The 26,872-nt window shown below is 56.3% G+C and overlaps 7 protein-coding genes across 7 annotated transcripts; 5 read left to right on the top strand and 2 right to left on the bottom strand.

Moving 5' to 3' along the window:
* Positions 1–503: 503 nt before the first annotated feature.
* On the top strand, positions 504–2,339 carry CHGG_10187 (uncharacterized protein; the record flags this gene model as incomplete). The annotated part of the gene is made up of 3 exons (XM_001228113.1): positions 504–670; positions 727–926; positions 985–2,339. The coding sequence occupies 3 exons, from the start codon at positions 504–506 to the stop codon at positions 2,337–2,339; spliced, it is 1,722 nt and encodes a 573-aa protein (XP_001228114.1).
* A 609-nt stretch (positions 2,340–2,948) lies between these two features.
* CHGG_10188 (uncharacterized protein) lies at positions 2,949–4,233 on the bottom strand (the record flags this gene model as incomplete). The annotated part of the gene is made up of 2 exons (XM_001228114.1): positions 2,949–3,445; positions 3,504–4,233. 2 exons carry the CDS (start codon positions 4,231–4,233, stop codon positions 2,949–2,951), a joined length of 1,227 nt encoding a protein of 408 aa, XP_001228115.1.
* Positions 4,234–5,394: 1,161 nt separating this feature from the next.
* On the top strand, positions 5,395–7,655 carry CHGG_10189 (uncharacterized protein; the record flags this gene model as incomplete). Its single annotated transcript, XM_001228115.1, has 2 exons — positions 5,395–6,240; positions 6,291–7,655. The coding sequence occupies 2 exons, from the start codon at positions 5,395–5,397 to the stop codon at positions 7,653–7,655; spliced, it is 2,211 nt and encodes a 736-aa protein (XP_001228116.1).
* Positions 7,656–7,940: 285 nt separating this feature from the next.
* On the bottom strand, positions 7,941–10,085 carry CHGG_10190 (uncharacterized protein; the record flags this gene model as incomplete). Its single annotated transcript, XM_001228116.1, has 1 exon — positions 7,941–10,085. One exon carries the CDS (start codon positions 10,083–10,085, stop codon positions 7,941–7,943), a length of 2,145 nt encoding a protein of 714 aa, XP_001228117.1.
* Positions 10,086–12,219: 2,134 nt separating this feature from the next.
* On the top strand, positions 12,220–13,066 carry CHGG_10191 (uncharacterized protein; the record flags this gene model as incomplete). The annotated part of the gene is made up of 2 exons (XM_001228117.1): positions 12,220–12,364; positions 12,942–13,066. 2 exons carry the CDS (start codon positions 12,220–12,222, stop codon positions 13,064–13,066), a joined length of 270 nt encoding a protein of 89 aa, XP_001228118.1.
* Positions 13,067–13,564: 498 nt separating this feature from the next.
* On the top strand, positions 13,565–19,323 carry CHGG_10192 (uncharacterized protein; the record flags this gene model as incomplete). Its single annotated transcript, XM_001228118.1, has 5 exons — positions 13,565–13,727; positions 13,842–14,165; positions 14,242–18,284; positions 18,382–18,687; positions 18,745–19,323. The coding sequence occupies 5 exons, from the start codon at positions 13,565–13,567 to the stop codon at positions 19,321–19,323; spliced, it is 5,415 nt and encodes a 1,804-aa protein (XP_001228119.1).
* A 5,183-nt stretch (positions 19,324–24,506) lies between these two features.
* On the top strand, positions 24,507–25,056 carry CHGG_10193 (uncharacterized protein; the record flags this gene model as incomplete). The annotated part of the gene is made up of 3 exons (XM_001228119.1): positions 24,507–24,542; positions 24,601–24,675; positions 24,745–25,056. The coding sequence occupies 3 exons, from the start codon at positions 24,507–24,509 to the stop codon at positions 25,054–25,056; spliced, it is 423 nt and encodes a 140-aa protein (XP_001228120.1).
* Between the last annotated feature and the right edge of the window lie 1,816 nt (positions 25,057–26,872).

The following is a 26,872-nucleotide window of genomic DNA, read 5'->3' on the forward strand; positions in this document are numbered from 1 at the left end:
TCCGGTCGCCCTGCCATCTTCCAGCGACAAGTTTCCATACCCTCATCTCTATCGTCCTCGGTTTGCTCAAAACGCCTGGCTTTTTCTCCGTCCCTAAGGCAGCTTCCCGATTACCCCAGGGGGAATTAGAGCCAGTAGCGTTTGTTTCCTTTTCCAGATGTTGGTTTGCTTTTGGTGAGACGGTTCCATTTTCTTCGGTCCCTGCTTGCTTCCTCTCCTTCGATTTTGACGATACCCACGACTGACAAGCAACCCACCACCAACAGACCGAAAGCTGGGCGTAACTCAGCCAACCTATCGAGCCACCGCTATCTTGGCTACCCTAAACACAACCTCAGTTGTTTGGTTTGATATCTCGCCTACCGGCGTGTCAGACAGCTCGCGCACGCAACAATATCAGAGGCCCGATCACCTTGCTTTGAAAAGAAACGAGACACCATAAAATTACTTGGCGAATTGCTATTCCATCTCGACAAAGGAGACTGTCTCGGAAACCCGGCGCAATGTCAAGTGCCCCCGAGTTCTTCTCCATTGGCCCTGGGGGAGAGGCTTCCGTCGGCAGCTTGTGGGAAAGGTCGTCCAACAAGCCGGTTGCTTCGATATTCGTACACGCAGGAGCAGGATACCATAGTGTATTGAATGAGGGTGTACACCTTCAAGCGTGTACTGAGTAAGTTCTCCACCGGGAACCCTCTAAGCTATTCACATATCTAACGGCACGACTAGTGCTGCCCGCATTGGCATGAGTTTCCTCAGGGCTGGCGCAACTGCTCCCGAGGCCGTCGAGGCCGCCATTAGATGTCTAGAAGACAATGGGATTACAAATGCTGGTTTCGGAAGCAACTTGAACATCGATGGTGTGGTTGAGTGTGATGCCACGATTGTCGACCATCTCGGAAGAAGCGGTGCCTGTGGTGCTGTTGGGGGTGCGTGCCAGACCTGGTCATCCTGCTCCAAAAAGCATTCCGCTAATGTTACTCACAGGTGTCAAAAACCCTATCACGCTGGCCAAGAAGATCCTCGACACGAGCAGTCTGCCACTATCACTCCGCAGAGTCCCGCCCAACATCCTTATAGGCTCAGGAGCCAAGGACTTCGCGGAGGAGCACGCATTAAAAACCGTCCAGAACGAGTATCTAGTCTCGAGAAATGCAAAAGACCGTTATCTCAGCTGGATCGAGGACCTGAGGAGGGCTGAGGGGAAGAAGTCTCGTCCAGGATACAGGAAATACTGGAACGGTTGGAGGACACCATCGCTAGGTGCCTATGGAAAGGTTGCGAGGCCGGTCGGTGATGTACAGGCTCGAGATCATACCGCGGCCATTCTCACCGGCATTTGGAATGAAGGTCAACCCGACTCCCCGGATGCTGGTCGTTTCCAAGCCGGCCGCCACGAACTACCCGCAGCCACAATCGTTTCGACCTCGGCCCTTCTTGATCCAATGGGCGCATCGAGGGAAGCGCCGGGCAAGCCAAAATTCCCCGACCCTTGTCCCTTAAATCTCCTGGGTTCGTCCATTCAGCCATATAGGGGTCCGTCGACGCCGATGGAGTCGAGGGTATGTGCAGGACTGGGAGCCGACCCGCCATATTTCGCGTCGTCACATGCCCCAGCATCCGCTTCGGTCAACGATGGGTCTATAAGCTATGAAGACACCGAGGTGGACATGGTAGATGATTTCGACTACTATGAGACTTATGGATTCGACTCCTCGTGTGACAAGAACAACACGACCCGACCTGCGGAACCCCCGGCGGGAATGGACGAGGCTGTAGATACTGTGACGGATACGGTTGGGGTAATTGCAATCGACTCACTGGGACGGATTGCAGCAGGATCCTCATCGGGAGGCATCGGAATGAAGCACAAAGGCCGCACTGGCCCTGCCGCTCTAGTCGGTGTCGGGAGTGCTGTCGTTCCGGAGGACCCAGATGACGACCTGGCGACATCAGTGGCCGCGGTTACCAGCGGCACCGGCGAACATATGGCAACTTGCCTCGCTTCAAGCAAATGCGCTGAACGCCTCTTTCAAGGTACGCGCCGTGGGCCTGGCGGACGGGACATTGTCGAGGAGGACGAGCATACCATCATGGAATCTTTCGTCGTCGATGACTTCATGAATCACCCCGGGATCAGGAGCCAGCCTACAGCCGCGGCTATCGGGGTAATGGCTGTCAAGAAAGACCGTACCGGGGTATACTTCTACTTCGCCCACAATACGGATTCTTTTGCACTAGCTTCCATGTCGTCGACGGAACGCGAGCCACTCTGTGTCATGTCGCGCCTCGGCAAGACAGGGCATGTTGCGCTGGGCGGGCGGAAGATTCGGCTGGACTGAGGCGTCATCATGATGTTGTAGGGCACGCGCTGTTGGGAGTATGATGTCAGAGGGCGCTCGAGATCGAAAGAACGACGATTCCTGCATAAGAGACGAACCTTGAATGCATTACATTGCACCTTGTCAGAGTAGCGTCAGAGATTACCGATAGAAGTCATTGCCTCTTTATTTTCGTGTGGACCAAACCCAGTGGTGGCTCGGCCGTCGCTTCAATCTCGTCTTGCAGGTTGAGGCTCGTACAAGAGCAGCCATCAACAATCTATGTCCGTCAGTTTCTAGACGGGCCGCTGTGACCTGAGCTGTGATCTGGGGGATAGACATGTGCAAAGGGCGACGAGTTTGAAGTCCTGATAGATTTACGGTATGATCCCAGTATGAGACTCTGATAATTCAACATATTGTTTTCCTCTCTCCTAACGCCACGCCTACCCAGACGATTTTGATGCCCCTTTGCCCTTTGAGGACGCCATGGTCTACAACTGCAAACAAAAAAACAAAGACTGGCCATCCGGCGGTTATACAGTCCCACCCCCAACTCTCTCTCTCTCTCTCTCTCCTCCCCTTGCCCATCCTCAACTGAGCACGACGGTATATATCGATTCCCACTCTTCAAACCTCCCCATTAGTTCCCAGCTTCCTCTTCTCCTTCCGCCCAACGCCCGGCGAAGCGCTGCTGCTACTGCTTCCGTTGCTGACGTTGCTGCTACCGCCCGCCACAACCGGCCGCTTCCCGTAGTTCCCCAAGGCCAGCGCGGTGCCGCACGTCAGGCACTCGCCGCCGTCGGGCACCTCGCAAAAGATGCTGAGGCAGACGGAGCAGACGAAGCCCGTGTCGATCACGTTACGGTGACAGAAGCATGCCGCGCGGAAGTCGACCGCGTCCGCGCTGGGGGTCACGAGCAGCTCCGCCACGCTCGCGCCCAGCCCGAGCTTGGCTGTTCTAGGATGTCTTCCTCCTGCTGCTGTGGTTCCTTGGCCGCCGGCGGTGGCGGTCTTGGAGCTGGCTGGGCCCTTGCCCGAGTCTGCGCCGCCTGACGGGTTGGAGGGCGCAGTCCCGCTGCCGAAGCCGAACATGAGGTACTGAAGCAGCCCGCGTGGCTCGGCGGCTGGGATGAAGGTGCCTCGGGTGATGAAGCTGGCTTTGCTCGAGGAAGGTGGCGCTACCGCGGAGGGAGAGGGTGTCGATGGCGATGCGGGCGCGGGCGGCGGCAAACACGGCGTTCATGGTGGGGATGTACTGCGCCGGGGCGCTGTCGCTGACCGAGAGGATCAGAATGCGTGCGTGTAGGCCCGCGAGGCCACCGCCGTTCATAGACGTGCTTGATACGGGGTTCGGGCCGACTGCGGTGCCTGCTGTCATGGCGGTGCCGGTGTTCGTCGCAGCGTGGGCGGCTGTGGAGGAGGCGGTGAAGGACAGGGCGGTTTTGTTGATGTGGGCGAGGGCGAGGGTCAGGGCGCCGGATATTTGGGTCGTTGTCGAGGCGAGGTCGGCATCGGTAGTGTCGTTTATGAGGGCGCGGAGAGAAGTTAGGAGGGAGTTTTCTATTTGGGCAAACTGGGGGTATTTATTGGCAGAGGAGGATTTGCTGTCGCTGGCAGCATTTTGCATATCGACATCCTGAGAACGACCCTGCCTTGGCGGCGCTGGATAGAGCCAGACGGCGCGGTTGGTATGGGCGGCTATGATGGAGACCTGGTTCGAGTTGCTAAATGCGAGGTGGGCATTGACAAAAACCAAGATGTTCGCTATCGCTTTGGAGATGGGGAGGACATCGGTGAGGGCGGCCCAGGCTCGTGGGTTGGTGTCGATGACAATGGTGCAGAGCGATGGTATGTCGTCAGTATTGTACACCTCGTAATGCTCCGAGGCGTCAACTGCATCCTGGACGCTCATTTTGAATTGGCCCTGTGTGTTTATGTGGCTGTGGCTGCTATCGCTCGCTGCAATGGCTTCGTGCAATGCTATCCGTCGTGGGTAGGACACCTCGCAGGCATTCGGTGGATGTCAGAATTGTCGTCCGTGCCTGTCGATCAATGACGATTCGCCGATTCGTTGCTCTCTGCTCGCTGCTTTCTGTTCCCTGCTGCTTAGGTTCCTCGGCAAATCCGGTTTATCGAAATCCGAGGTGATGCAGCAGGCCGTCGCAGGTCAGCCGTAAGTCGAAGGCCTTCATGTGCGCTGTTGGTTTTTTGTGATGGCCTAATGACGTTGCGAGTTGTCCACCATGGAGTTACTCGTTACGTAGCAGTGGAAAATTGGGAGGACCATAACCAAACCGATGGGCCGCTGTCACATGCAACTTGCGCTATGCCGCTCTCAGACTAGACTACCTTACAGTACCTAATTGCATGGCGCTCACTTGGCGCTAACTATGGTGGGGCATCAACTTGGCGGGGCCAAGCCTCAGATATCTCAGGCGATTTACGTCCAAAGGTTCGTGAGCTTCAACATCATCTGTCCACGAAAGGCCTGCTGCCGGTCATGGTAGCTTCTGGAAATTTTTTGCCTAGAGTGTTGCCTGGAATTCTGCCTAGAATCTGTCTAGAAAATCTCTGCCGACCAGTTCCAAATCTGAGTCTGCTTCTTCCCTCTTACAACCTCTTTCCACGATCAATTCTCAGTCAAGATCTGTCCTACAAAAGCTCGTTCTCAACTCTCAACACCCGCAACCCTTGTCTCTCGACTCCCGTCGTCTAGAGTCAATCTTTCAGACCTTTAAGCCTTGTCTGCACCTCCTTAGCGCGTGGACGCGAACCTCTTTCAACCATTGAGTCTCGCGCGAGTCGCGTCGATACCTGTCCTACAAACACTCAATTCTCAACTCTCAACACCTGCAACACCTGCAACTCTTGCGTCTCGGCTCCCGTCGTCTGACATTAGTCATTCATACCTCCACGCCTTTCTGGCACCTCCTTGACGCGTTTACAGACGCGCTTACAGGCACGTTTACACTTTATAACCGCTCCTACGCTCAGCTACGTTGAGCCTATCTTTCCATCGGACCCATTTACCCGTAACCACCTTTCTACTCCTACTATTATCCCAACAATCACCATGCCTGTCTCTGTCCTCGAATCATCCGTTGTGGTCAAGACCACTGAGAAGCAAGGCGAGGCCCTACTTCTTCTCGCTCGACTCATGGAAGGTGGCAAGAAGGACGAAGAGTTGTCGGTCGACCTTGCCAAACTGACAAAACTCCTCAACGAGGACGTCGAGCGCACTAAACAGGGCGAGCAATCCATCACCTATGTTATCGACAGCGATTGCGTCGACACTATCTTTCTCTACCTCGACATGAGACAATCCGACACCGTCCGGGCCCAAGCCACCCTTTGCACAGCAGCCTACCTCCATGCTATTGGCAAGCAGGGCCCAGAGTATATCAATGAGTTTTTTCACGCCAGAATGCGTCGGGGCCACTACGAAGACTACATTATCGCCTTTTGTGCTGCTGCGGCCATATTCCCCATGGACTACGATACCATGTCAAAGCTCCTCCACACCGATGGCTTTCTCCCCAGCCTTGCACCGCTGATGAGCGGGAGGTACAAGAGCCGGAAGGCCGAGATGGCTTGCTTGGAAATGCTCAGCGCCGCATGCATGCAGACGAAGTGCCATGCTGCTATCTACAAGCATTGCCTTTCTTGGATGGAGGATCTCATCTTTGAGAATCCCGAATTACGTGTCGAGGCCATGATGGAACTCAGAGGGACCGAGGTTGAGCTTAAGGAAATGACCGACGACTTGAGAAAGCACTGCGAGAAAACTCGCAGCCTTGCTGGAGTTATCTGGACGAAGATTATGGTTAGCGCCCATGTCCGTACACTTCGTCGTAGTGCCCGGAAGGCCTTTAAGAAGGCCGCTAAGAAGGCCGCTCCGAACGCCTGTGACGGGAGACTCGTTGTGGGGTTCATCATCGTGAAGCCAGCTGACGTGAAGAAACTTTGAAGGCCGCCCCCGTTCAGCAGAACCTAACACCCAGCCAGGGACCCGAACCCAAGATTGAATCAGCAACGCCAAAGTTTGAAGTTTTATGCAAGAGGTTTGCCGAGATGCTTGCCACCGAGGACCCCGAAGATGTCCAGTATGCGGTCGAGGGACTGGCATACGCAACTACACGGCCTAGCATCAGGGAGCAGCTAGCTCGCGACGGCAAATCGTTGAAACAGATTGTCAAAATTCTTGAATCGGCACCCCCGAAGTCGTCACTGGCGTACGGCGTTCTTAGTATCATTACCCACCTTACTCGCTACCAACCCGCCGAGACTGAGGAACAAAAAAGGGTAAGGGAACTCAAAGCCTATGCTAACGCGGCCGGAAAGCTGCAACCCAATCCTCTGAGTGACGATGCTCACGTATCAGAGCGGTGCAAACTTGTTTTTAGTTCTGGCGTCACTCCGCTTCTCGTCAAGCACTGCAAGGCGGCCTCGGTCGCATCTCTATCTCTCATCATCTCCATCATCTTTTCGTTCTCTGTCACCTCTTCGTTCCGCGGCCAGCTCGCCCAGCAGGGCGCCGTCCGCCTCCTCATCGCAGCCTGGACCGCGCTCCCAGAAAAGGAAGAAACCACACGGCGGACCGCCGCCCAGGCCCTCGCACGCATCCTCATCTCTACCAACCCAACCCTTGTCTTCCGCCAACAAACCCCTCAAACCGCGGCCATCCGCCCTCTCACCTCAATCATCCCTCCAGACCCCACATCGGACACCCGGGATCTCCTACCCACTTTCGAATCCCTCCTCGCGCTCACCAACCTCGCATCAACGGACGACGACCACGACACCACGCGGCGCGCCATCGTGCGCACCGCCTGGGACGACATCGAGGAACAGCTCTTCAGCAGCAACATCCGCATCTCGACCGCCGCAGTGGAACTCGTCTGCAACCTGGTACAAAGCCCCGCCGAAGCCATCACCCTCTTCGGCGACGGCTCGCCCAAAGCCGCCACGCGCGTGCAGCTCATCCTAGCACTAGCCGACGCCGACGACACCAAGACGCGCAGCGCGGCGGGCGGCGCCCTAGCCAGCCTGACCGCGTTCGACGCTATCGTCCGCGCGGTGCTGCTCCAGCCGCGCGGGGCGGGGGTGGTGCTGGGCTTGTGTCGGGACAATGGTGATGAGGGGCTGAGGCATCGGGGCGCGGTGGTGGTGCACAATATGCTTTCGCAGGAGGGCGAGGTAGGCCAGTTGGCGAGGGAGAAATTGCTCGCCGCTGGCGGGGTGGAGGCGCTGACGGAGTGTGCTAAGAAGAGTCGGACGCCCGAGGTGGTGGAGGCTGTGGTGCATGCCTTGAAGGTGCTGCTTGGGAAGGAATGAAGGGGTTGATGTCACTCTTTTAGATACTTTCCTATGTCCTTTCTTATGTCCTTCTCTTATGTCCTTTCTTATGTCCTTTCCTATGTCTTTTTCTTATGTCACAGGGACGTTTAAATGGTCTTCGAGAGAGGAACCACTTAATGCGTGGATGGCTTGATCATGGCCCGGTTGTAATACATACTCTAATAAGATTGGACCCAGATAGAGTATCAGACTGTTTACATACATTATGCGAGCCCTCCATTTATATGCATGCATGCACCGCCCGCTCATCGAGCTCGTAATCTAGATCTCCGTGCTAGTCTCATCTCTCCCCAGAAAGATCTTGCTCATCCTCCTACTAACCGCCTGCCCAACCGTCCTCTCACTCACCTCCCCTTCCTTGTTGACGCTCTTACGCACCTTCTCCAACCTCAGCGGGCCCCCTTCCTCCAAACCCTTCACCAACTTAGCCACGGTCCCAAACTCGGCCGCAATGCCATACGCGATGGGCGCGGTAACCCGGGCAATCTCCTGCAGCATACGCACGTACGTGTCATGCGGCCCGTCACCCGTCCTGACCTGCCCGGTGTCCATGCAAAACCCGGCGTCGTTGGCCTCGTCGCGCTGCCGGCGGTACGGCACCGTGCTGATGTGCTGCGTGAAGACGGTGATCCAGCGGGCCGTCTCGAGGGAGACTGTGGTGTGGTGGATGAGCACGCCGTGGAGGACTTGGAGCTGGAGGAGGGAGGTCTCGACAACTTCTTCGTCAATGTAGGTTTGCGGGTTGCCGTTTTTGCGCTTGCGCTGCTGCTGGGTGTTGGAGGTGTCGAAGGCCGGGTCGAGGCCGTTGCGTACGGCAGAAACGTATTGGTTGTTGCGGGCGTTGCGGTTCTTGCGGAACCAGAGGGACAAACCTTCGAGTAGGTAGATGATAGTGTCGTTTGGGAAGTGGCGTTTCATACGCAGGACATGAGATTCGAGACTGGTATCCTCCTCGCCGAGGACGAGATCGATAAATTGCGCTGCCGGAACGATCACCATGGCGTAATTTTCGCGGTCAATTCGCTCGGGGACGGGTTCCCAGTGGCCTAGCTCGTCGTTGTACCGGGAGCTCACTTTGCGGCGCCATTTGACTACATTATCGACGGGGCTTGTCCAGGTGGCGGAATCAACCTGAAGGTCGCGGAGAAGGGTGGCCGCTTGTAGTTTAACGGACTCGTTGAGAGTTGTAGGGAGGTCGACGATCATTTCTGGCGTGGCCACCTTTTTGTATGTTCGAATCTTGTTCACTTCGGCCAGGGCAGCAGCCCTCACTTTCTCCTGGGCTCTCTCTTCTTTAGTGCGTTCTTTCTCTAACCTCTTGCGTTCCTTTTCTGCCTCCCGGGCGGCGATCTTTTCTTCCTTTTCCCTCGCTATCTCCAAAGAAGTCTTCTTTGGCTGAGTTGAGTCTGCCTTCGACCCCGCTGATTTTGGCTTCCGTGCTCGTTTAGCGGTGGTAGATACCTGAGGCAGGCGGTCGTGTCTGGTAAACCTTTGCTTCATGGCAGCCAGATCGGTGATGTCTGGCAAGTCATCATCGGAGAATGGCTGGGCTGCGCACTCGGTTTCAGAATCATCCAGCGTGATTACTTCTGATTGAGCCCTCCGAAAACACCGTGGAGACTTCCCGCGCTCATTTTCGTTCGCCGTCCGAAGAGGAGCAGAGCTCGAAATTGGATCCCATGCTACTTCGGATTGGGCCGCTTTGACTGGACCGGAGACACGTGCTGGCGAGCTAGAAACGAAAGGATCAATGTCGTCGATTTTGGGTGCCCGGTCGCTGGCTTTAGGCGGCTGGGGCCTCCTTTGCAAGGCGGGGGAGCTAACAAAGGGATTATCGTCCAAGTAGCTTGACGGCAGCGCCGCAGCGTGATTGCTAGACTTTGGGGATGGTTGCTCTGCCACCCGAGGGGAAGAACTTGCAAATGGGTCAGAGTCAAGCCAGTTTCGTCGAGGAACCGGCCGTTCAAAGTTTGAACGAGGAAAGACTGTCGGGCTTTGGCGCCTGGGCCCGGGTACCTGAGGCGGGGCTATTGTTGTGGTTAGTTTTGGCTGGCCATCTGGATTGCTGATATCCGCATCGAAACAATTTAAGCGGCGTCTTTTTGAGGAAGGCCCATTATTAGATGTGCCCTCTTGCCCGCGGGAATCCTTGGAGGGAATGCCCTCGTCGTCTGAGATGAGCCACACATCGTCAATGGTAGTTCGGTCGTTTGGTCGGTCATTTGACTTCGAAATATTTGTGTTGTTGTTTTGACGAGCGGGGGGCAAAGGGGAAAATATGTCGTCAGAACTGAATGTTGTGATCTTGGCAACACTTGCCGACGGTGGTAATGGTTGACTCGCTTTCGGTAGCGGGGGGGAGCCCGCCTCGGAGCTCGAGAGGAGCGAGATCACTTCGACGGGCATGCTGTGGCCAGTCTGAATTGTCTTTTATAGTCCGCGGACGATGTCCCTGCACACAAACATTGGCGTGTTTCCCCCCCTTTTACGGTGATCTTGGAGTCAACAATATCCTGGCATTTCAAAAGAGTTCTCCTCCTTGAACTGTAGCGTTTTCCTATTTGAACTGTAGTGGTCCGTGCGTCAGCCAAAACGGGAAGGCGGTGAGCTGCATGATTCGGAGCCCTACTTTGGAGACAAATCATGGAACTTCGCTCCAATAGTCACCATTTTCATCCAGCAGAACGCACGAATACCAAGAAGTTCTTCAAGCCCTGATTCAGGAAAATACGCAAAACTCTCAATTCGAAGCTCGCCTCTTCACAAATCCCAGACCATAGGACTTCCCCTAAAAGTTCAGATCAAGCAAGAGCTCGTTGCAGGAGGCGTAAGCCGGGCCAGTGAGGAGACGGTGGCCTGGCGGGATGCTTGGTGGTGCAGGTGCACCATAAGGAGACCCTGTCAAGACAGCCTCTGGTTGGAGTGAAGCCGGTAACTCCTCCATGTCCTGCAGACTGCGCAATGACATATATTTAATAAGAAAACCTGAAATCAAAAAATTAGCACTTAAATAATCCATTCTCGATGCCCAAATGAGGGTATTCTCACTGCGCCGTTGTGGAATCGTAACGTTGCTTCGGGTGTTATGCTGTGATGCTGTGTGGCAGGCATCAAGCGGCAGAATTAATTAGCCGACGTTTTGCAGTGTTGCGCACGGACCACTACAGTTCAAATAGGAAAACGCTACAGTTCAAGGAGGAGAACTCTTTCAAAAACGCACCAGGGCGACCAGGGAGGCGACACGACGGAAAGCACGAAACAAACACATAATCACGTGATTTTTTTTTCGGTGACCGTCTTTTGAAGGGGGTCTTGGCGGCGTTTGTTGAAGCAGCAAATATGTCGGAATGCAGTGCCTCTACAACGTAAAACAGGATCACAGGAAGCCCAATGGCCTGGCTGGCATCACGAATTGGGGCTGCCATTCTCCCCAGACCCGCACCGCTGACCACCCCCCCCAAATCGACATCCCATCTTCTCCTGACTCATGTGTACTTGTGTACTATGAACTAACGGGTTCAACGTGGTCGCGGAGATTGGGAGCTTTACGGCGAATATGGTTAAGATGAGAAACCGAAAGTGACGGCGATCGAGGTAGTGGTTATGCCGGGGAGACGTATGGGATGACGGTGATGGGGAGCAGTCTAACAGGAAGAGAACGAGTTTGCCGGCGCCTTCGTTTTAGAATGATGGTGGATTTCGGATGTGATTTTCATGGGTTTCTACACTATTATTATTAATATTTTGGGTGCTTTCAAGGCAGTATTTGTAACCATATGACAGACGAGGAAACCTTCGGGCAGCAAACGGTTTCCCAGCTGTGAAGTGACGGGACTTTGGTGGTAGTGCGGGGCTTCCTCGGCAGACGACAGGTTGATTCAACCAACTTCTCCGAAACCACCAGCACAAACTTCATCTCCAGTTCTCGCTTCCTCCCTGGCGTTATTTGTGTCTCGGAACCTCCGCACGTGGTTGTCTCCCCGAGCTACTCTCGTTTCGGCGGCCGTTGGCCCAGATTCAGGCCTTCGCGGTCGCTTTCGCCGAACCGATCGCCATGGAGGATATCTTGGTCGGGTTTAGCGTGCGCACGGCCGTGGGAACCCGCCAGCGGGCCCCGTTTTTGGAAGTTGAGAGAGCTTGGACCTGGCAAGCCCTGGCTAGTTCAAGCCAGGGGCGTTTGCAAAGCGCTGTTTGTGGAAACGAGGGGCACACATCGCCAACGCCCTGGAGCAATGGCTGACTTGTTATGTAACCACTTATGCAGCGGACTGACCGAGCAAGCGGGAGGAGCGTGGAGGGGAACGGACGCTTGAGGTTCTGTGCCGCCTTCTTCTCGAATGCCACTCGCGGAACGATCCGATGCCGAGACTTGTCGTCCCATGTCTCGCAGGATGCTAAGATGAAGCCTGCGGATGAAAGTCAGGGCGTGCAGCTCTGTCATGCAGCAAGGTTGTTTCGAACCGCCCAACGGCCTATCAAAACTCCAGGGCACACTGGGCCTCTCAAGTTTCTCAACGGCGTTTGAGCATTGGCCGGCAAGATGGGTTACATCTGGGTTGCCCCGCGATCCCTCAAGAGGACCGAACTGGGCGATGATCCCTCTATCGGAGGGTCACTGCCGACATGGCTTGCCAAAGTTGAATACTACGAGGTCGATTCCAAGTTGCTCATCACGCCCGGGCGTTGTGTGCGGCATGTAATCCTGCATTGCGCTTCAGAGGGAGTTAACTGCGAATACCTGGTATCCGTGTCGTGATTAGCGCCGCCAGAGACCCAGGAATCCGAAACCTCCAAAACCTGACACTTTCGGGTGTCTGGCATCCCAGTGTCCGAAACTGAGGGGGGAAGACAAACATGTCGAATATCAAGTGACACGTTTGTACAATTAGTATGCCATCGAGGGATGATAATGGTGAGGAATGGTAGCCGTGTGACAATTGAGGATATCACTCGGCGTATCATCAATTGTCAAGAGCCTCCGACTCAGAAATGGGGCCCGGGGTTGCTTCGAGAGACTGGACCCGACCCCAGACTCGGTTGCATGCAGGGCCCACAGCACCCCCCACAGGGCGATGGGATGGGTGTTTGCTCCGATGGCGACAGGAACCGGGCGGCCAGCCCGTTGCGAGCAAACCCCTCCTTGGCCTTGCATTCTGTCGTTTTTTTTTTCTGTTCTTTTTTCCTTTTTTTTTCTTCCTTTCTTTTTCCTCGTAACTAGCGGTCCACTTTTTGGTTGCTGAATATATCTAAGCCCACTTGCAGCCGACAAGCTGGAAGAAGCCATCAACGCAGCTAGCCGCCTCAACAAGAAGAACCTGGGCAGTAGACAGCGGGCAGCGGAGTCAAGGTTAAGAGCTGCACATTCTTGGGCTAGCTTCGATAGGTAGGTTACCAGGTACATTATCGCCAGGCACAGGGTCACCCCCAGTGCCCCAGTGTGCCCCATTGTCACCTCTTGCAGCTTCAGGGGACGCGTTTGTAATTTGCGCTACCCCCGGTCGGTGCAATCAAATAAACAAGGGGGAATCCCCAAACGGCGCCCAGACAGTGAAGCATTTTCCCCCAAAAAATACCCGCGCTTCGAGACAGGAGAATCCTCGACCTTTTTGGGGGAGAGCAGCGGATGACGGACCTATGCACCGAAGCATAACTCTTTTTTGCGGGGTCATTGGTGTCGAGTTCTGCCTCTGGCATTGAGAGAGACTTGCACAGCTCGTGTGCCGTACACAAGTCTCGCGCCTTGTCCCACGATTTTCCCTGTGCGGCACCCATCGCCGGCGGAAAAAGGCGATCGGGCCAGTCCCACCGCGCCGGCTCAAATCGACCGATTCGCGAACCCCTTTAACAAGGTCCACGCCGCCCGCTTCGCACCCGCCGCCGCCAACATGGCGAGCTCACCACCAGCTTCGCCCGGCATCATGCCTCAGCGACCCATGAGCGCCATGGTCCGCCCATCGCCGAGGAGCAATAGTCGCATGAGCATGCAGAGTAGGACGGGCGGAGGAAGCAGGGCGTCGGACGAGGATTCCAAAACCGCCGTCAAAGTCGGTGAGTACACAACATCCGATCACAACCCCACCGGCATCTGGCAGTCGGAGCGTGTCACGACCTCCCGGACAGCTGCATTCTGACTCTTTTTTTTTTTCCCTTGATTTTTTTTAGCGGTTCGAGTCCGTCCACCCCTGCGGCCGACCGACCCGGGCTACGAGCTCATACCACAGCGCTTCCAGCGGTCAATGGTCCAGGTCCAGTCGCCGACTAGTCTTGCGATCGAGTCGCCACAAGGACGCAAGCTGTTTGTTTTCGACAGAGTATTCACTCCCGAGGTTGACCAAGCGGGGGTTTGGGAGTATCTGGAAGAGTGCATCAGCGCGTTTACCCAAGGATACAATGTCTCGCTTCTCGCCTACGGCCAGTCCGGCGCCGGCAAATCGTATACGATGGGAACCTCGGGACCTGCCGAGCAAGACGACACGGATGTCATGGGTGAGTAGCCTCGCACCGCCGTTTGGCGCTCAGCCTTAATGCGCCATCGCTGACCTTGTCCCCTTCCCGCCCCTAGGTGTCATCCCACGCGCCGCGACTGCCCTCTTCGAGCATTTGGAGGGGCCCAAGATCCGAAACCCCAACCGTAGTTCCATGTCCCAGCTCCGTACACCTGCACGGTACTCGGCGCAACAGGCCGGCGCCGCCCAAGCGGAGAAGAACTGGACATTGCGCGCCTCGTACGTCGAGATCTACAACGAGCAGCTGAGGGATCTCCTGGCTCCAGACAACGTTCCGCCGCACGAACGAGGCACCGTCACCATCCGCGAGGACGTCAAGGGCAACATCCTCCTCACCGGCTTGCACCAGATCGAAGTCAACTCGGTTGAAGATCTGATGAACGTCTTGAACCAAGGCTCCACGCTCCGGCAAACCGACGCGACAGCCATCAACGCCCGTTCGTCCCGCTCTCACGCTGTCTTTAGCTTGAATCTCGTGCAGAAGAAAAGCAAACAGCAAGCGACCACGAATACGGAAAGGCGATTTTCGATGCCGTTGGACGGTCTGAGTGGCGGCGGCGAGACGCTCGTGACTACCGACAGCAAGATGCACTTTGTCGATTTAGCCGGCAGCGAACGCCTCAAGAACACGGGCGCCCAAGGCGAGCGGGCCAAGGAAGGAATCTCGATCAACGGGGGGCTTGCCGCGCTCGGCAAGGTCATTTCGCAGCTGTCATCGCGGCAGGCCGGAGCCCACGTGTCGTACCGGGACTCCAAGCTCACCCGTCTGCTGCAGGACTCGCTGGGCGGGAATGCGATCACGTACATGATTGCCTGCGTGACGCCGGCCGAGTTCCACCTCAGCGAGACGCTAAATACGGTGCAATATGCGCAGAGGGCCCGAGCGATCCAGAGCAAGCCGCGGATCCAACAGGTCGAGGAAGGCGACAAGCAAGCCATAATCGACCGGCTCAAGGCCGAGGTCGCATTCCTGCGGGAGCAAATCCGGAGTGCAGAACGGAGCGGGGGTGAGCGCCGGACCCTGGCCCCTGGCGAGAGGTCCGAGCGGCAGAACGAGCGGGAAGTTGAGTTGCAGAACCGCCTTCTCGACTCGGAGGAAAATTACAAGGCCCTGGGCGAGCGCCATGCAAAGCTCATTGCCGAGATGGCGAAGGCAAGGGATGAGGAGGCCGCCGAAAATCAACACCGCGACGAAAACGCAGAGGACATCGCCACCGAGCGCCTGAACAGATCAAATAGCTTCGCGCAGGCTGTGGAACAGGTGGTCTTAGAATATGAGAAGACGATTCAGTCATTGGAGCATTCTCTCGCCAGTACCCGGGCTACCCTGGCCATCACTGAGGGGTCCTTGCTTGAAAAAGAGACCAAGTGCGCCTACACAGAAACCATCAACGGCCAGCTCCAATCACGGCTGCAAAAGCTCATGGACCGCGAGACGAGCACCGAAAATTACCTGCACGACCTGGAAGCGAAGCTGGATGGTCATACGTCGGGCGAGGAGAAGAATGCAACCATCATAATGGAGCTGCGCAAGGAGATCACCCGCGTGCGCGAGAACGAGGCGACCTGCGAGGACTACATTTCGACACTGGAGGAGCGTCTCGCCGAAGCCGATCAAGATGCCGAGTTGATGCAGCGCGAAATTGACCGGTTAGAGCAGGTGGTTGAGCGACAACGCAGCCTCGGAAAACTGGACTCCCTGTTGTACGAACTCGACAACATTCAAGCGGATGCACCGGTCCCCGAGGCCGAGACCGGATTGACCAACGGCGCTGGCCACCGGCGCACGGCAAGCCGCAGCATCGCCGAGCATTCGCGCAGCCAGAGTCATGTCAGCCGACAAAGCCAAATGGAGGAGACTATCCCTGAAAGTGGGGAGGAAGACATCCCTGAGGAGGCCGACGAGCTGAAAGCGTCCGCGGAAAACACCACGGACGCCACAACCCCCAAGCCTTCGCGTTCTCGCCTGGCAACAGAAGATCGCGCGGCCGATTATGCCGCCAGCCCGGCACAGTCCAAATTCGTCGCCGATAAGCTCGACACCGTTACCCAGGAGCTGCTCGGCCTACGCGTCGAACACGAGTCGACACTCAACGAGTACGAACTCCTCCAAGCCAAGTATGAGGAAGCTCTTCGCGCGTTGGCCGATATGCAAGATGCGGTCGATGAGTCGCGGCACCCGCAACGTCCACGCGACTCGATGCTTTCGGTCGCCTCGCCGCTCCAGACGAGGCCGCACTCCTTCCTGTCTGACGCCAGGACCAATGATACGAGAGATGGCGCACATCTCTCGTTGAAGTCGCTCTCGTCCGAGCTGTCTTCCGCCATGGACTCTCCGGCCACAACCGTGGGAGCCCCCGATGCCGAGACCACTGTGTCAAAGGCTGAGGAGCATGGAGCTTCCCCCACTGAGCTGGCTAACTCCGACGTTATGGTAGAGATGGAGAGACTCAAGACCCTTGCCGCTGAGCGGGAGTTTGCCGAGAGGGAACTTGCCGAGCGGTACGCCCAGCTGGAGCAACAACACCAACATACTCTCGACGTGGTGGAGGAACTCAAGACGGAGGTTGCAAAGGCCCAAGCTGCCACCACCGAAGCCCAATCGCCGAAGGGTAACACTCCAGTGATCCGCCGCAAGTCAAGCCAGAACGTCATGATTATTGATCGCGCTCACCGGTCGTTTGCATCGCTACGGAACATCGCTGCCGAGAATTTCGAGAACCAGCCCGACGTCATGCAGAACTTTGAGCTCAACCTCAACTCGGCCATGCACGAACTCCACTCTCGATCTGAGCGTATTCAAGAACTCGAGGCCGATGTTACAACCGCCAAGAAGGAGATGGAGACGAAGATGACCATTATCTCCGGGCTGACGCGTGAACGGTCAAGCTTGAAGGCCACTTCCCCTATGGATATGGCCATGGTGTCAACTCTCCGCGAGCAGCTAGAACAAAGCGAAAGGCGCATCAGGGAGATGCAAGCGGCGCATTCCGCGCGGGAGAAGGAGCTGGAGGCGCAGTTGGCCGAGCTGCAAGAGTCGCTGAAGCAGGCTACCTTGGCAGCAGAGAAGGCCACGGCATCCGCTCAGGCGGCCGCCGAGGCCCAAGAGTCTGTGAGACAAGCTCCGGTTACATCGGAAGACTCCGCAACAGACATCAAGGAAGCTGTCCAGCCCGAAGATTCCGCAACGGATATCAAGGAAGCTGCCCGGTCTGAAGATTCCGCAGCAGAGAGCAAGGAAGCTGTCGAGTCCGAAGATTCTGCAACAAATGGTAAGGAAGCCGCCGAGTTGCAAGAGTCGCTCAACCGAGTTACTCTTGCCGCAGAGGAGGCTGCTGAGTCGGCGAGAGTAGCTTCTGAGGAATCAGCGGCTCAGATCGAGCTACAGGAAAAGAAGATCTCGGAGCTCGCATCAGAACTCTCTAGCTGGGAGGACAGGCACAACACAGCGCTGCAAAGCATGCGCGACGCGGAGGAGCAGATGGCCAAGACCATTGGGGAACTCGAGGCCCAGCTCGCCTCCGTTTCAGCACAGCTGGCCGAGGCTGAGCAGAAGGGTCCCGAGGAGGAGAAGGCGCTTAAGGAGGTCGAGGCCAAGCACAAGAGTTTGGTCGACTTCTTGAGAACCGAGATTGATGAGTACAAGGGCATCATCACCACCAACCAGTCCAAGGTTACCGAGGTCGAACAGCAACACACGGCGACCAAGAAGCTTCTCGAGATGGCCACACATGACCGTGACGAGGCTAAGAGCGAGCTCGAGACCCGCAATGAGCTGATCGCGAAGCTGGAGGCACAGATTGCCGACCATGAGCAGGCCCTCAAGGCGCACCAAGAGAACATCGGCGAGTTGGAATCGAAGCACGCCAGGGATGTCGAGGAGATGACGTCCTCTTCGAAGCAAGACGTGGAATCTCAGCTAGCGGCACTCAAGTCCGAGCATGCCGGTCGGATTAGCCAACTCGAGGGTGACCTAACCGAGGCGCGCGAAGACCTCATGAAGGTTGCTACGCAAGTCGCCTTCGCTCTCGGCCTAGATGTCAGCGTCGAGAGGATTTCGGAGCGCCTCGAGGAGCTTGTCTCGTACCAAAAGGCCCTGGTCCAGGAACAGGAGAAGAGGGCAGAGCTCGAGAACCCATGTGGTGGACCTGTCCAACATCAACGACACGGTCATGCGTGATCTCGAGACCGTCAAGGCGAGCTTGGCCGAGGTTCTCGAGGCGGAAAGCGCCAAGCCACAAAACCACTTCCCGATCGAGGAGCAGGTCGCCCTGGTCAAGAAGAAGGTGGTGGATCTCGAGACCAAGAACAAGAAAAACTCGCGGCTTGTCGAGGAGCTCGAGGATCAACTCCAGAGCAACTACGACCAGGCTCAGATGGCGAGCAACCGCCTTTCGACACTACAGATGGAACGAAACGTCCAGCTGGAGGAGGCCAACGCCGCCAAGATCAAGCTGCAGTCAGAGCTGGATGCCATCCGGGAGGAATACGCCTCTCTTCAGGTATGCTTAACAACCCCCCATTCCCATTCCCCCAACACGGCCGCTAACACCAACCAGAGCAAGCTCGACAGCATCCATTCAAGCGGAAGCCCAGAGCGATCCGACTCCCTCACAGGCGCCGTCCGCAAAAGCTCCTCGGTCGCCTCCCTCCCCTCTCCACCCCCCGCCATCCCGCTGCCCCCTCTCCCCAACGGTACATCGGGCTCCAACCCAGGTACAACCTCCCCCACCCCCCGCCCGCCCAGCAAAGACATCGGCGGCACCTCAGCGGCCGCCGCCTCCGTCGGGATCATCCAAATCCAAGAAGACCAAGAAGCACGCATCCGGCTCATCGAGAAACACCTCAAGGCCGAGAAGCAACTCACCGCCACCCTGGAGGAGGCGCTCACGGACCTGGAGCAGCAGCAGAACGCGATCCGGGCCGAGTGCGACGCGTGGCGGCGGCGCGGCGACGAGCTCGAGGCCGAGCTCAAGGAGCTGCGCGAGAAGCCCGAGCAGGAGAACCGCTACAGCATGCAGCAGGTCGAGGAAGAGCGGCGCAAGCGGAGGGATGCCGAGATTGCGCGCGCGCATCTGGAGGAGCGCATGAATACCATTGCGAAGAAGAAGAAGAAGGGGAGCCTGAACTGCTTTTAGGAGAGCGACGAGGGTCGGGGCTGGGGTGGGGGTTGGGTTTGGATCTTGGGGGTGGTTTTGGTACTGGTGCTGGTGCTGGTTTTGCTGTGGGTGTTGGTGAGGTGTTGACGATGTGGTGGCGGTGGTGGTGATTGGGAAAAAGGGGGCGGGAGAGCTCCTTGGTAATGAGGGATGGGGTGATGGATGATGGGGCTTGCCTGGGATGAAGATGATGGGTGGGGATGGAGACGATGTTCACGGTGGGCATGGCTTTACAGGCGGGTGGCATCTTTTGCTCTGCTACTGCTTCTCTGCTGCTGGCGAGGACGGATTTTCTGGTTGATGATCTGTTCCACTGTTGTTTTATTTGTTTGTTTGTTGTTTTGTTTTTTGTTGTCTTTTTTCTTCTTTTTGATTCCCCTCTAGTTTTTGATTCCCCTGACAACCATGTCGAATGTTTGGTGTTTTTGAAGGCCGGTGTTGCGTTGTTGATGATGGACGCGGAGGTTTATATATTCCCCTCTCGCGCACGCTCTTCTTTTCTTATTTACTAGTAATGTCCTGACACCCACTGATACATGTTGGGTATGTGTTTGTATCTATGTATGTATGTACGTACCTGAACTCTAGCTACTCGAACTATGATGGGTTAATCGTTAGTTATCTGGTTTGAAGGTGACTGACTCGGCCATCTCCAGCGTGTGTCGATAGTGGCTGCTGAAACGTTGCGTCCCCCTTCCCGATCACTTTCCACTGTAGACCACTTCATACCCGTGGCATGTCTCGAAACTTATTATTAAGAGCTCAGTTTGTCTGAGAGGCCTCCTTCCACACTCTCGGGGTAGGTGGGTAGTTACCGACACTAAAGAACAAGGGTTGACCCCGGCGTCCGGACCAAAGGGCTGGTTGCACAACCCGCGCGCTGGACAACGGGGCATCGGGTTCGCACTCTCCTTTCTTCTCGGTCATCTCGAACACGCGAGAACGGAGTTGTGGAATGCTCAGGGTCGCATGATGCAGGGGTAGAGGCGCATTCGGTCTTGCGGGAACGGAGATCGCTCTCGATATCGGGGCACCCGGATTGGATGATCCACCTTCGGGGTTGGGGAAAGGGGATGGATGGTACAGAAGCCTAGCAGCAAAGCAACAAAACAGCAACAGCTAGGCGAGACCGCATTGCCGCTTGAAATCGTGAACTTGTGAAGAATGGCGAACGGAAAACGAGGATCCAGCAATACCCAAGTTCTGAGAACAACGGTAGGCATGGCTGGCGTTAAATGTCACGGATAAAACGGTAACCGAAGATTCTCGTCATCCAGGGGATGCACGCCGGGAAACCCGCTCCATGGGCGCCAATGACGAAGGAGTTCGTTGTTCGAATCCCCTCGCGAGGTCCCTTTGGCACAGGTGCGGGGCAGTCGTTGAGAAAACCAGTCCCTGGTCGCCGAGCCTGGGCAGCATCACGCTTCAAGCGCCGCCTTCGTCACTCCCAAGCCTTGAAGCCGGCAGTGCATCAGCCAAGCCGATCCGTCTCGCGAGGGCCAAGCGATGCCTTCAAAGAAGCGCGGGGGAAGCTTGCGTCCAGAGTATGGATGCCGTTGAATCCAAAAAAGGAAACTGAGTTCTCAAGTATCAGTACATGAACACACTTGTGCTTACGATAGTCTCAGATCCCCTCCCTCGGGTCAACTGGTTAAATCTGTTAGGTAATTTAGTTTGCGAGAGCGTGCTGGGCACCTGGGTCAGCACGGCAGGCATTCCTGGTTTAAGCCCGGTACACAGAACCGTCTCGACCACAACACACACATACTGGGAATCAAAGGGTTGCTGGCTGGCTCAAATCCCAAAACTGACCGACCCACTTTGCACACACTTGTTGGATCGCATGGCAAACAGGGGACCGAAGAATGGAAGGAACGTTATTAGCCAGCCGGCTCCCAACCTGTCACCCGCTGATGCCCCGCATGCACGGCGCGACAGAAGAATTTCTTGGTCGCGGGGAACTGGAGCTTGATTTGACCGGTCCCCGCAGGTGGCCGCCTGTGATGGTAATAATCCCGTGCCTTTTTACCGCTGAAAGAGTTTCGTCTTGGCTGCCCTTTGTTGGATGCGATCCTCGCCATCCTCGCGGACGCTCTCGGGGGCTTCGCCGACCTGATCCGTCACACCTGCCCAGCTGCCCTTCCACGTAGGTAGCTGGATGGCTTTTTTGTTGAGGTTGTAGTTCTTGGGCTGTATGGGGACCTACCCAGGCGCCGGGGAAAGGAGGGCGCTAACCCCCCCATCAAATCTTCGGCTTTGTGGAAACAGCAACGGGAGGGGTGGAAGTCGACCCCTGGGCGGAAGCCACTCCACCTTTGGAAGGCTCCAATTTGTCAATCTGCTCGGGGAGAGGAGGGGTTCACCATTGACCAAGAGGTTGTTGGTGTAACCTCCATCGGCGTGGTGGACTGCAGCCTGGAAAAAAACTAATGATTGCGGTACATTGTAACCCTCCTGCGCGGTTCTGACCCCGATATGTATCTCCACATCAGCCCGGGGCAAGTAGTTTGTCTTAAAGAGGGCTGGATGTCAGATCCTCGATGTCGGACACCACCCTGCCACCTAGCCTGTATCTCAAACAAGCAGCTGGTATAACCCCCATGACCACCTGCAGATGGGAACCTAGACTTGCAACTTGAGCCGGCAGGAGGGGCTCTCGGAAACCTCAGGCAAGCCACAATTTCGGGCCTGACCTCAGTACCCTCGGATTCTCTAGAAAGAAGCTTTATTCGCGCACACGCCCAGGCTCGTCTAAGCACCGCCTCCATTCCGGCTACAAGGGCCTAGCAATGGCGACATTGGTGGCAGTTGGTGGAGGGGTTCGTCGGACGGAGGGAAACCCACGAAACCCACTTGCGCCTTCCCTTGGTTAAACCACCCCACCATCCCATCTCGGCCGGAGCTTCCCCTAAGGTCAGGTACCGCTACCGGCACAATTGATGGGGAAAGTGTGGGTGTCCACAACCTCTGAACTGCATCCTCGTTCATGCGGGCTTGCTCATCTCGGCCGGTATCCGTTGGTGCGATCGTCGCTGTAATACAAAAGTGTCCCCTCCCCCCCCCGCTGCTTGCTCTGGCTCGAACTCGCTGAATCAATGCTCTTTCACTGTCTCCCGCCTACCCCATATCTCCTCAATATATTCGCTCCCCTCGCCTCTGTGGATTAGGTCGTGAACCCGCCCACACCGAGCTTTGCGTGAGACAAACACCCCGCCATCTTGGAGAAAAGTCGCTACCCCGCCATCCCCTCTGACCCCTCCTTCGCCGCCAATATCATGGCTGAAACGAGCGCCAAAACCCCCGTGGTAGCCGAGGCTCATGAGGTCGACACCTTCCGTAAGCTCGAATCACCCACCCAGGCATCCAATGCACCAGACGGGTTCTAGCTGCGACAGGCCAAATCAGGAAAAGGGAAACAATGGAAGAAGGCTGACGCGACATTTCTCTGCTAGACCCCCCTGCGAAGATGCTTGAGAGTAGGTTCGCTCCTGTGCCGTGCGCCAAGACGAGATGTTCATAGTTTAGACGCGTTGCGGGGCACCTGGACGAAGGGAAGAAGACGAATAGCAGGCTAACCTGGATGCGGCAGAGCACCCGAGCAAACCTCACCTCAGTGGTACGCAACCCCCAGAACCCGCTGCTCGCCCTCCGCGACCGGCAGTCGGGTAACCTTCCCCTTGCATGACATGGCGCGCTGACAGTAGCGCAACCCCAGGCCTCGAGGAGTACCAGCAACTCTACAAGGAGTCCATCACAGAGCCCACCAAGTTCTGGGGGAGGCTAGCTCGCGAGCTGCTGACTTGGCACAAGGACTTCCAGACAGTGAGCAGTGGCTCTCTTGCAGGCGGCGATGTAGCCTGGTTCCTCGAGGGCGAGCTCAACGCCTCGTATAATTGCGTCGATCGTCATGCTTTCAAGGACCCCAACCGTGTCGCCATCATCTATGAGGCTGACGAGCCTACCGATGGCCGGACTGTGACCTATGGTGAGCTCCTGCGCGAGGTCTCGCGGGTTGCCTACGTGCTCCGAAATATGGGCGTGCGCAAGGGTGACACGGTTGCCATCTACATGCCCATGGTCCCCGAGGCGCTCGTTGCCCTCCTCGCTTGCGCCAGGATCGGCGCTGTCCACTCGGTTGTTTTCGCCGGCTTCTCAGCAGACTCACTGCGCGACCGTGTCATCGATGGCCGTTCAAAGGTCGTCATCACCTCTGATGAGGGTAAGCGCGGCGGAAAGTTGATTGGCACCAAGAAGATTGTGGACGATGCCCTCAAGCAGTGTCCCGACGTCACAGGCGTGCTCGTCTTCAAGCGCACCGGCGCCGACATCCCCATGACGAAGGGGCGCGATGTCTGGTGGCATGAGGAGGTCGACAAATGGCCATCGTATCTCGCACCCGAGCCCATGAACTCGGAGGACCCGCTCTTCCTTCTGTACACCTCCGGCTCGACCGGAAAGCCTAAGGGGATGATGCACACCACGGGCGGTTACCTCCTCGGCGCCGCGGCCACCGCCAAGTATGTCTTCGACATTCACGACGGCGACCGTTTCTTCTGCGGCGGCGATGTTGGCTGGATCACGGGCCATACCTACGTCGTGTATGCGCCCCTGCTTCTCGGTGTGTCAACGGTGGTCTTTGAGGGCACGCCAGCATACCCCAACTTCTCGCGCTACTGGGATATCATCGATAACCACAAGGTGACGCAATTCTACGTCGCCCCGACCGCCCTGCGGTTGCTCAAGCGTGCTGGCGACCAACACGTGCGCAATGAGATGAAGCACCTGAGGGTTCTCGGCTCTGTCGGCGAGCCCATCGCCGCCGAGGTCTGGAAGTGGTACTTTGAGGTTGTCGGCAAGGAGGAGGCCCAGATTGTAGACGTAAGTTGCCGTTGGATTCGAGCGTGCTTCCCCGCTCCGTGCTAACCCGTGGTATATAGACATACTGGCAAACAGAAACGGGTTCCCACGTCATCACCCCTCTTGCTGGTGTGACGCCGACAAAGCCGGGTTCCGCTTCCCTTCCCTTCTTTGGCATCGAGCCGTCCATCATCGACCCCGTCTCAGGCGACGAGATCCCCGGCAACGATGTCGAGGGTGTGTTGGCTTTCAAGCAGCCATGGCCAAGCATGGCGCGGACTGTTTGGGGTGCCCACAAGCGGTACATGGACACGTACCTCAATGTCTACAAGGGCTACTACGTGAGTGTCGAGCGTTGTCGATATCTTTGAAGGATGATTTGACTGATTTGGGTGTCAGTTCACTGGCGATGGCGCGGGCCGGGATCATGAGGGCTTCTACTGGATCCGCGGCCGTGTCGACGATGTCGTGAACGTTAGTGGCCATCGTCTCTCGACGGCCGAGATCGAGGCTGCCCTGATCGAGCACAACGTCATCGCCGAGGCCGCCGTTGTCGGTGTAGCGGATGAGCTTACAGGCCAGGCTGTCAACGCTTTCGTCGCTATCAAAGACGGCAATGAGGCGTCGGATGCGCTCCGAAAGGAATTCATCCTACAGGTCCGCAGGAGTATCGGGCCCTTCGCCGCCCCCAAGGCGGTGTATATCGTACCCGACCTCCCCAAGACGCGCAGCGGTAAGATCATGAGGCGTATCTTGAGGAAGATTTTGGCTGGCGAGGAGGACCAGCTCGGCGATATCACCACGGTATGCACGGCTGCCCCACATGCTGCTCCTTGTTGTCTCGGCCTTGACTGACGTGGACTCCTTCTACTAGCTTTCGGACCCCTCGGTCGTCGAGAAGATCATCGCCGTTGTCCACGAAGCCAGGAGGAAGTAAGAGCTGGGCATTGTTTTAGTGGCGAGTTGGGGTTGAGGGTGTGTATTATCAGGGTTATACCATCGTCTCTGCTGTTATGCCTGGGTACAATTCTCTCAGGGTCTGGTTATCTGTCGATGTTTTTGTTCCAGTTCTTTGCTCTGAATAGCGTCGGATTATGATCTTTCATGGTTGATGCAGGTTTCGATTGGTCCGTTCACTGGTGGATGCCTGCCTGAGATTCGGTTCCGAAGGATTCAACGATGCGGGAGGATGTGCCCCCCCGTTCGAAAATGAGGGTGGCAGTGCTCTCTCTGTCAGCACGCAACCGGCAGCATATCCGGGCTCCAAAGCTGCATCTTTGCTCGATCCCATCAGGCTGGCAGACAATTGGGTTGAGTGGCACGGAGACTGTCGGAACAACCGGCCACTTATTCGGAGTTTGCGGATGTCGCGCCCGCCCTCGAGCCAGTGAGCAGAGTACTGTGCAGTGCCGGACTCCGGGGCCAAGTCCCTTGGGCGGCAACGGGACGCGTCAACACCCTCTGCCAATGCTGCTGCGGTTCGCTGACGATGGTGCTTGGCAGATGCAGCAGATGCAGCACGGGAAGTGTTGGGCAGATGGCACAAAGAATGAGATGCGGGGGCACGGGGGTAATTGGCCATGCTGCTTTGTTTCTTTTTGTGACATGTTTTTCCGTTTTCGATGTTTCGATCAATCGTAGTTATGTCTTATTCTTTTGGGGGTGCACTGCCCATCGGGTAAGCTTGCTGCAGAATGGGGGTTAATTTGATTTGGGATCCATGGAAAGAGGGTGTTCGTTGAGTTGTCAAAGGCCTCTGAGGAATGAATGCTTTCGGAGGCGGATGTTACGGCTAGACATCCTCTCCGTCGTGTTTTTCCAAGCCGTGCCCTAGAACTGGAAAGTTTTTCCTTTTCGGCTCTCCTTCAGCCTCATGTAGTCGGCCAAGCCGGCACTCGGGATGGATGTAGATCGTATTCACGGGTTGGTGAGTTACCTCTTCACTAGTGAGGACATATCACAAATGCCAACCGAGATATTATCTGCCGGCCCGGATCACGACTGTCAAAGAAGGCAACGCGGCCAAGGATAAGAGCCTCGGCCCAGCCATCATCTCATCTTTTTTCTATTAGTGGCATCCTTGGTACAAAGCCAAGCAGAAGTCTGGTGGAGAGGTAGCCCCAGGTGCACTCTTAACAAGCAGAATCAAGAAGCCAGAGTTCGAACTACTCAAGGGCAGACTCGAGTTGAAAAGGGGAGGGCCAGCATCTTCAAAGAGGACCGGAGTACATCATTCAACTGCTGCAGCCTCCTCACTTATTGGTTTCTATGTATGTCTGTATGAAGAAGTGAGTGTAAGTTGTGCGCCCCCAACCCGCTTAAAGCGGCAAGCGGCCTGGGTGGAAATAACATGGAGAATGAATGAGGAAGCGGCGAAGACAGTGCGAGGAGCAACCAGCCAAGGGATTCAGAGGCGTGGCTGGCAAGCACAGGGGCGTTGCTGTGGACGGGGTGCTCGCGTTGTTGGTTGCTTGGGATAAGGTAACGTTAGCGGGGGTTTTGGCATCGGGCTGTCTCTCTCTTTTCCTTGCATGCCGAAGTGTGCGGGCAATTCTCACTGCAACACCACGAGTCTGTGAACTGAGCTTGTTGGATGTTGCAATCGCATCTTTTGAAGTTGATGAATCTAAAATTATCGTGACATCCCTCCGCTACGCCAGGCCGGGTTAGC

Source organism: Chaetomium globosum, genomic scaffold, assembly GCF_000143365.1.
Source record: "Chaetomium globosum CBS 148.51 scaffold_7 genomic scaffold, whole genome shotgun sequence".
In the NCBI taxonomy this organism is placed as follows: domain Eukaryota; kingdom Fungi; phylum Ascomycota; class Sordariomycetes; order Sordariales; family Chaetomiaceae; genus Chaetomium; species Chaetomium globosum.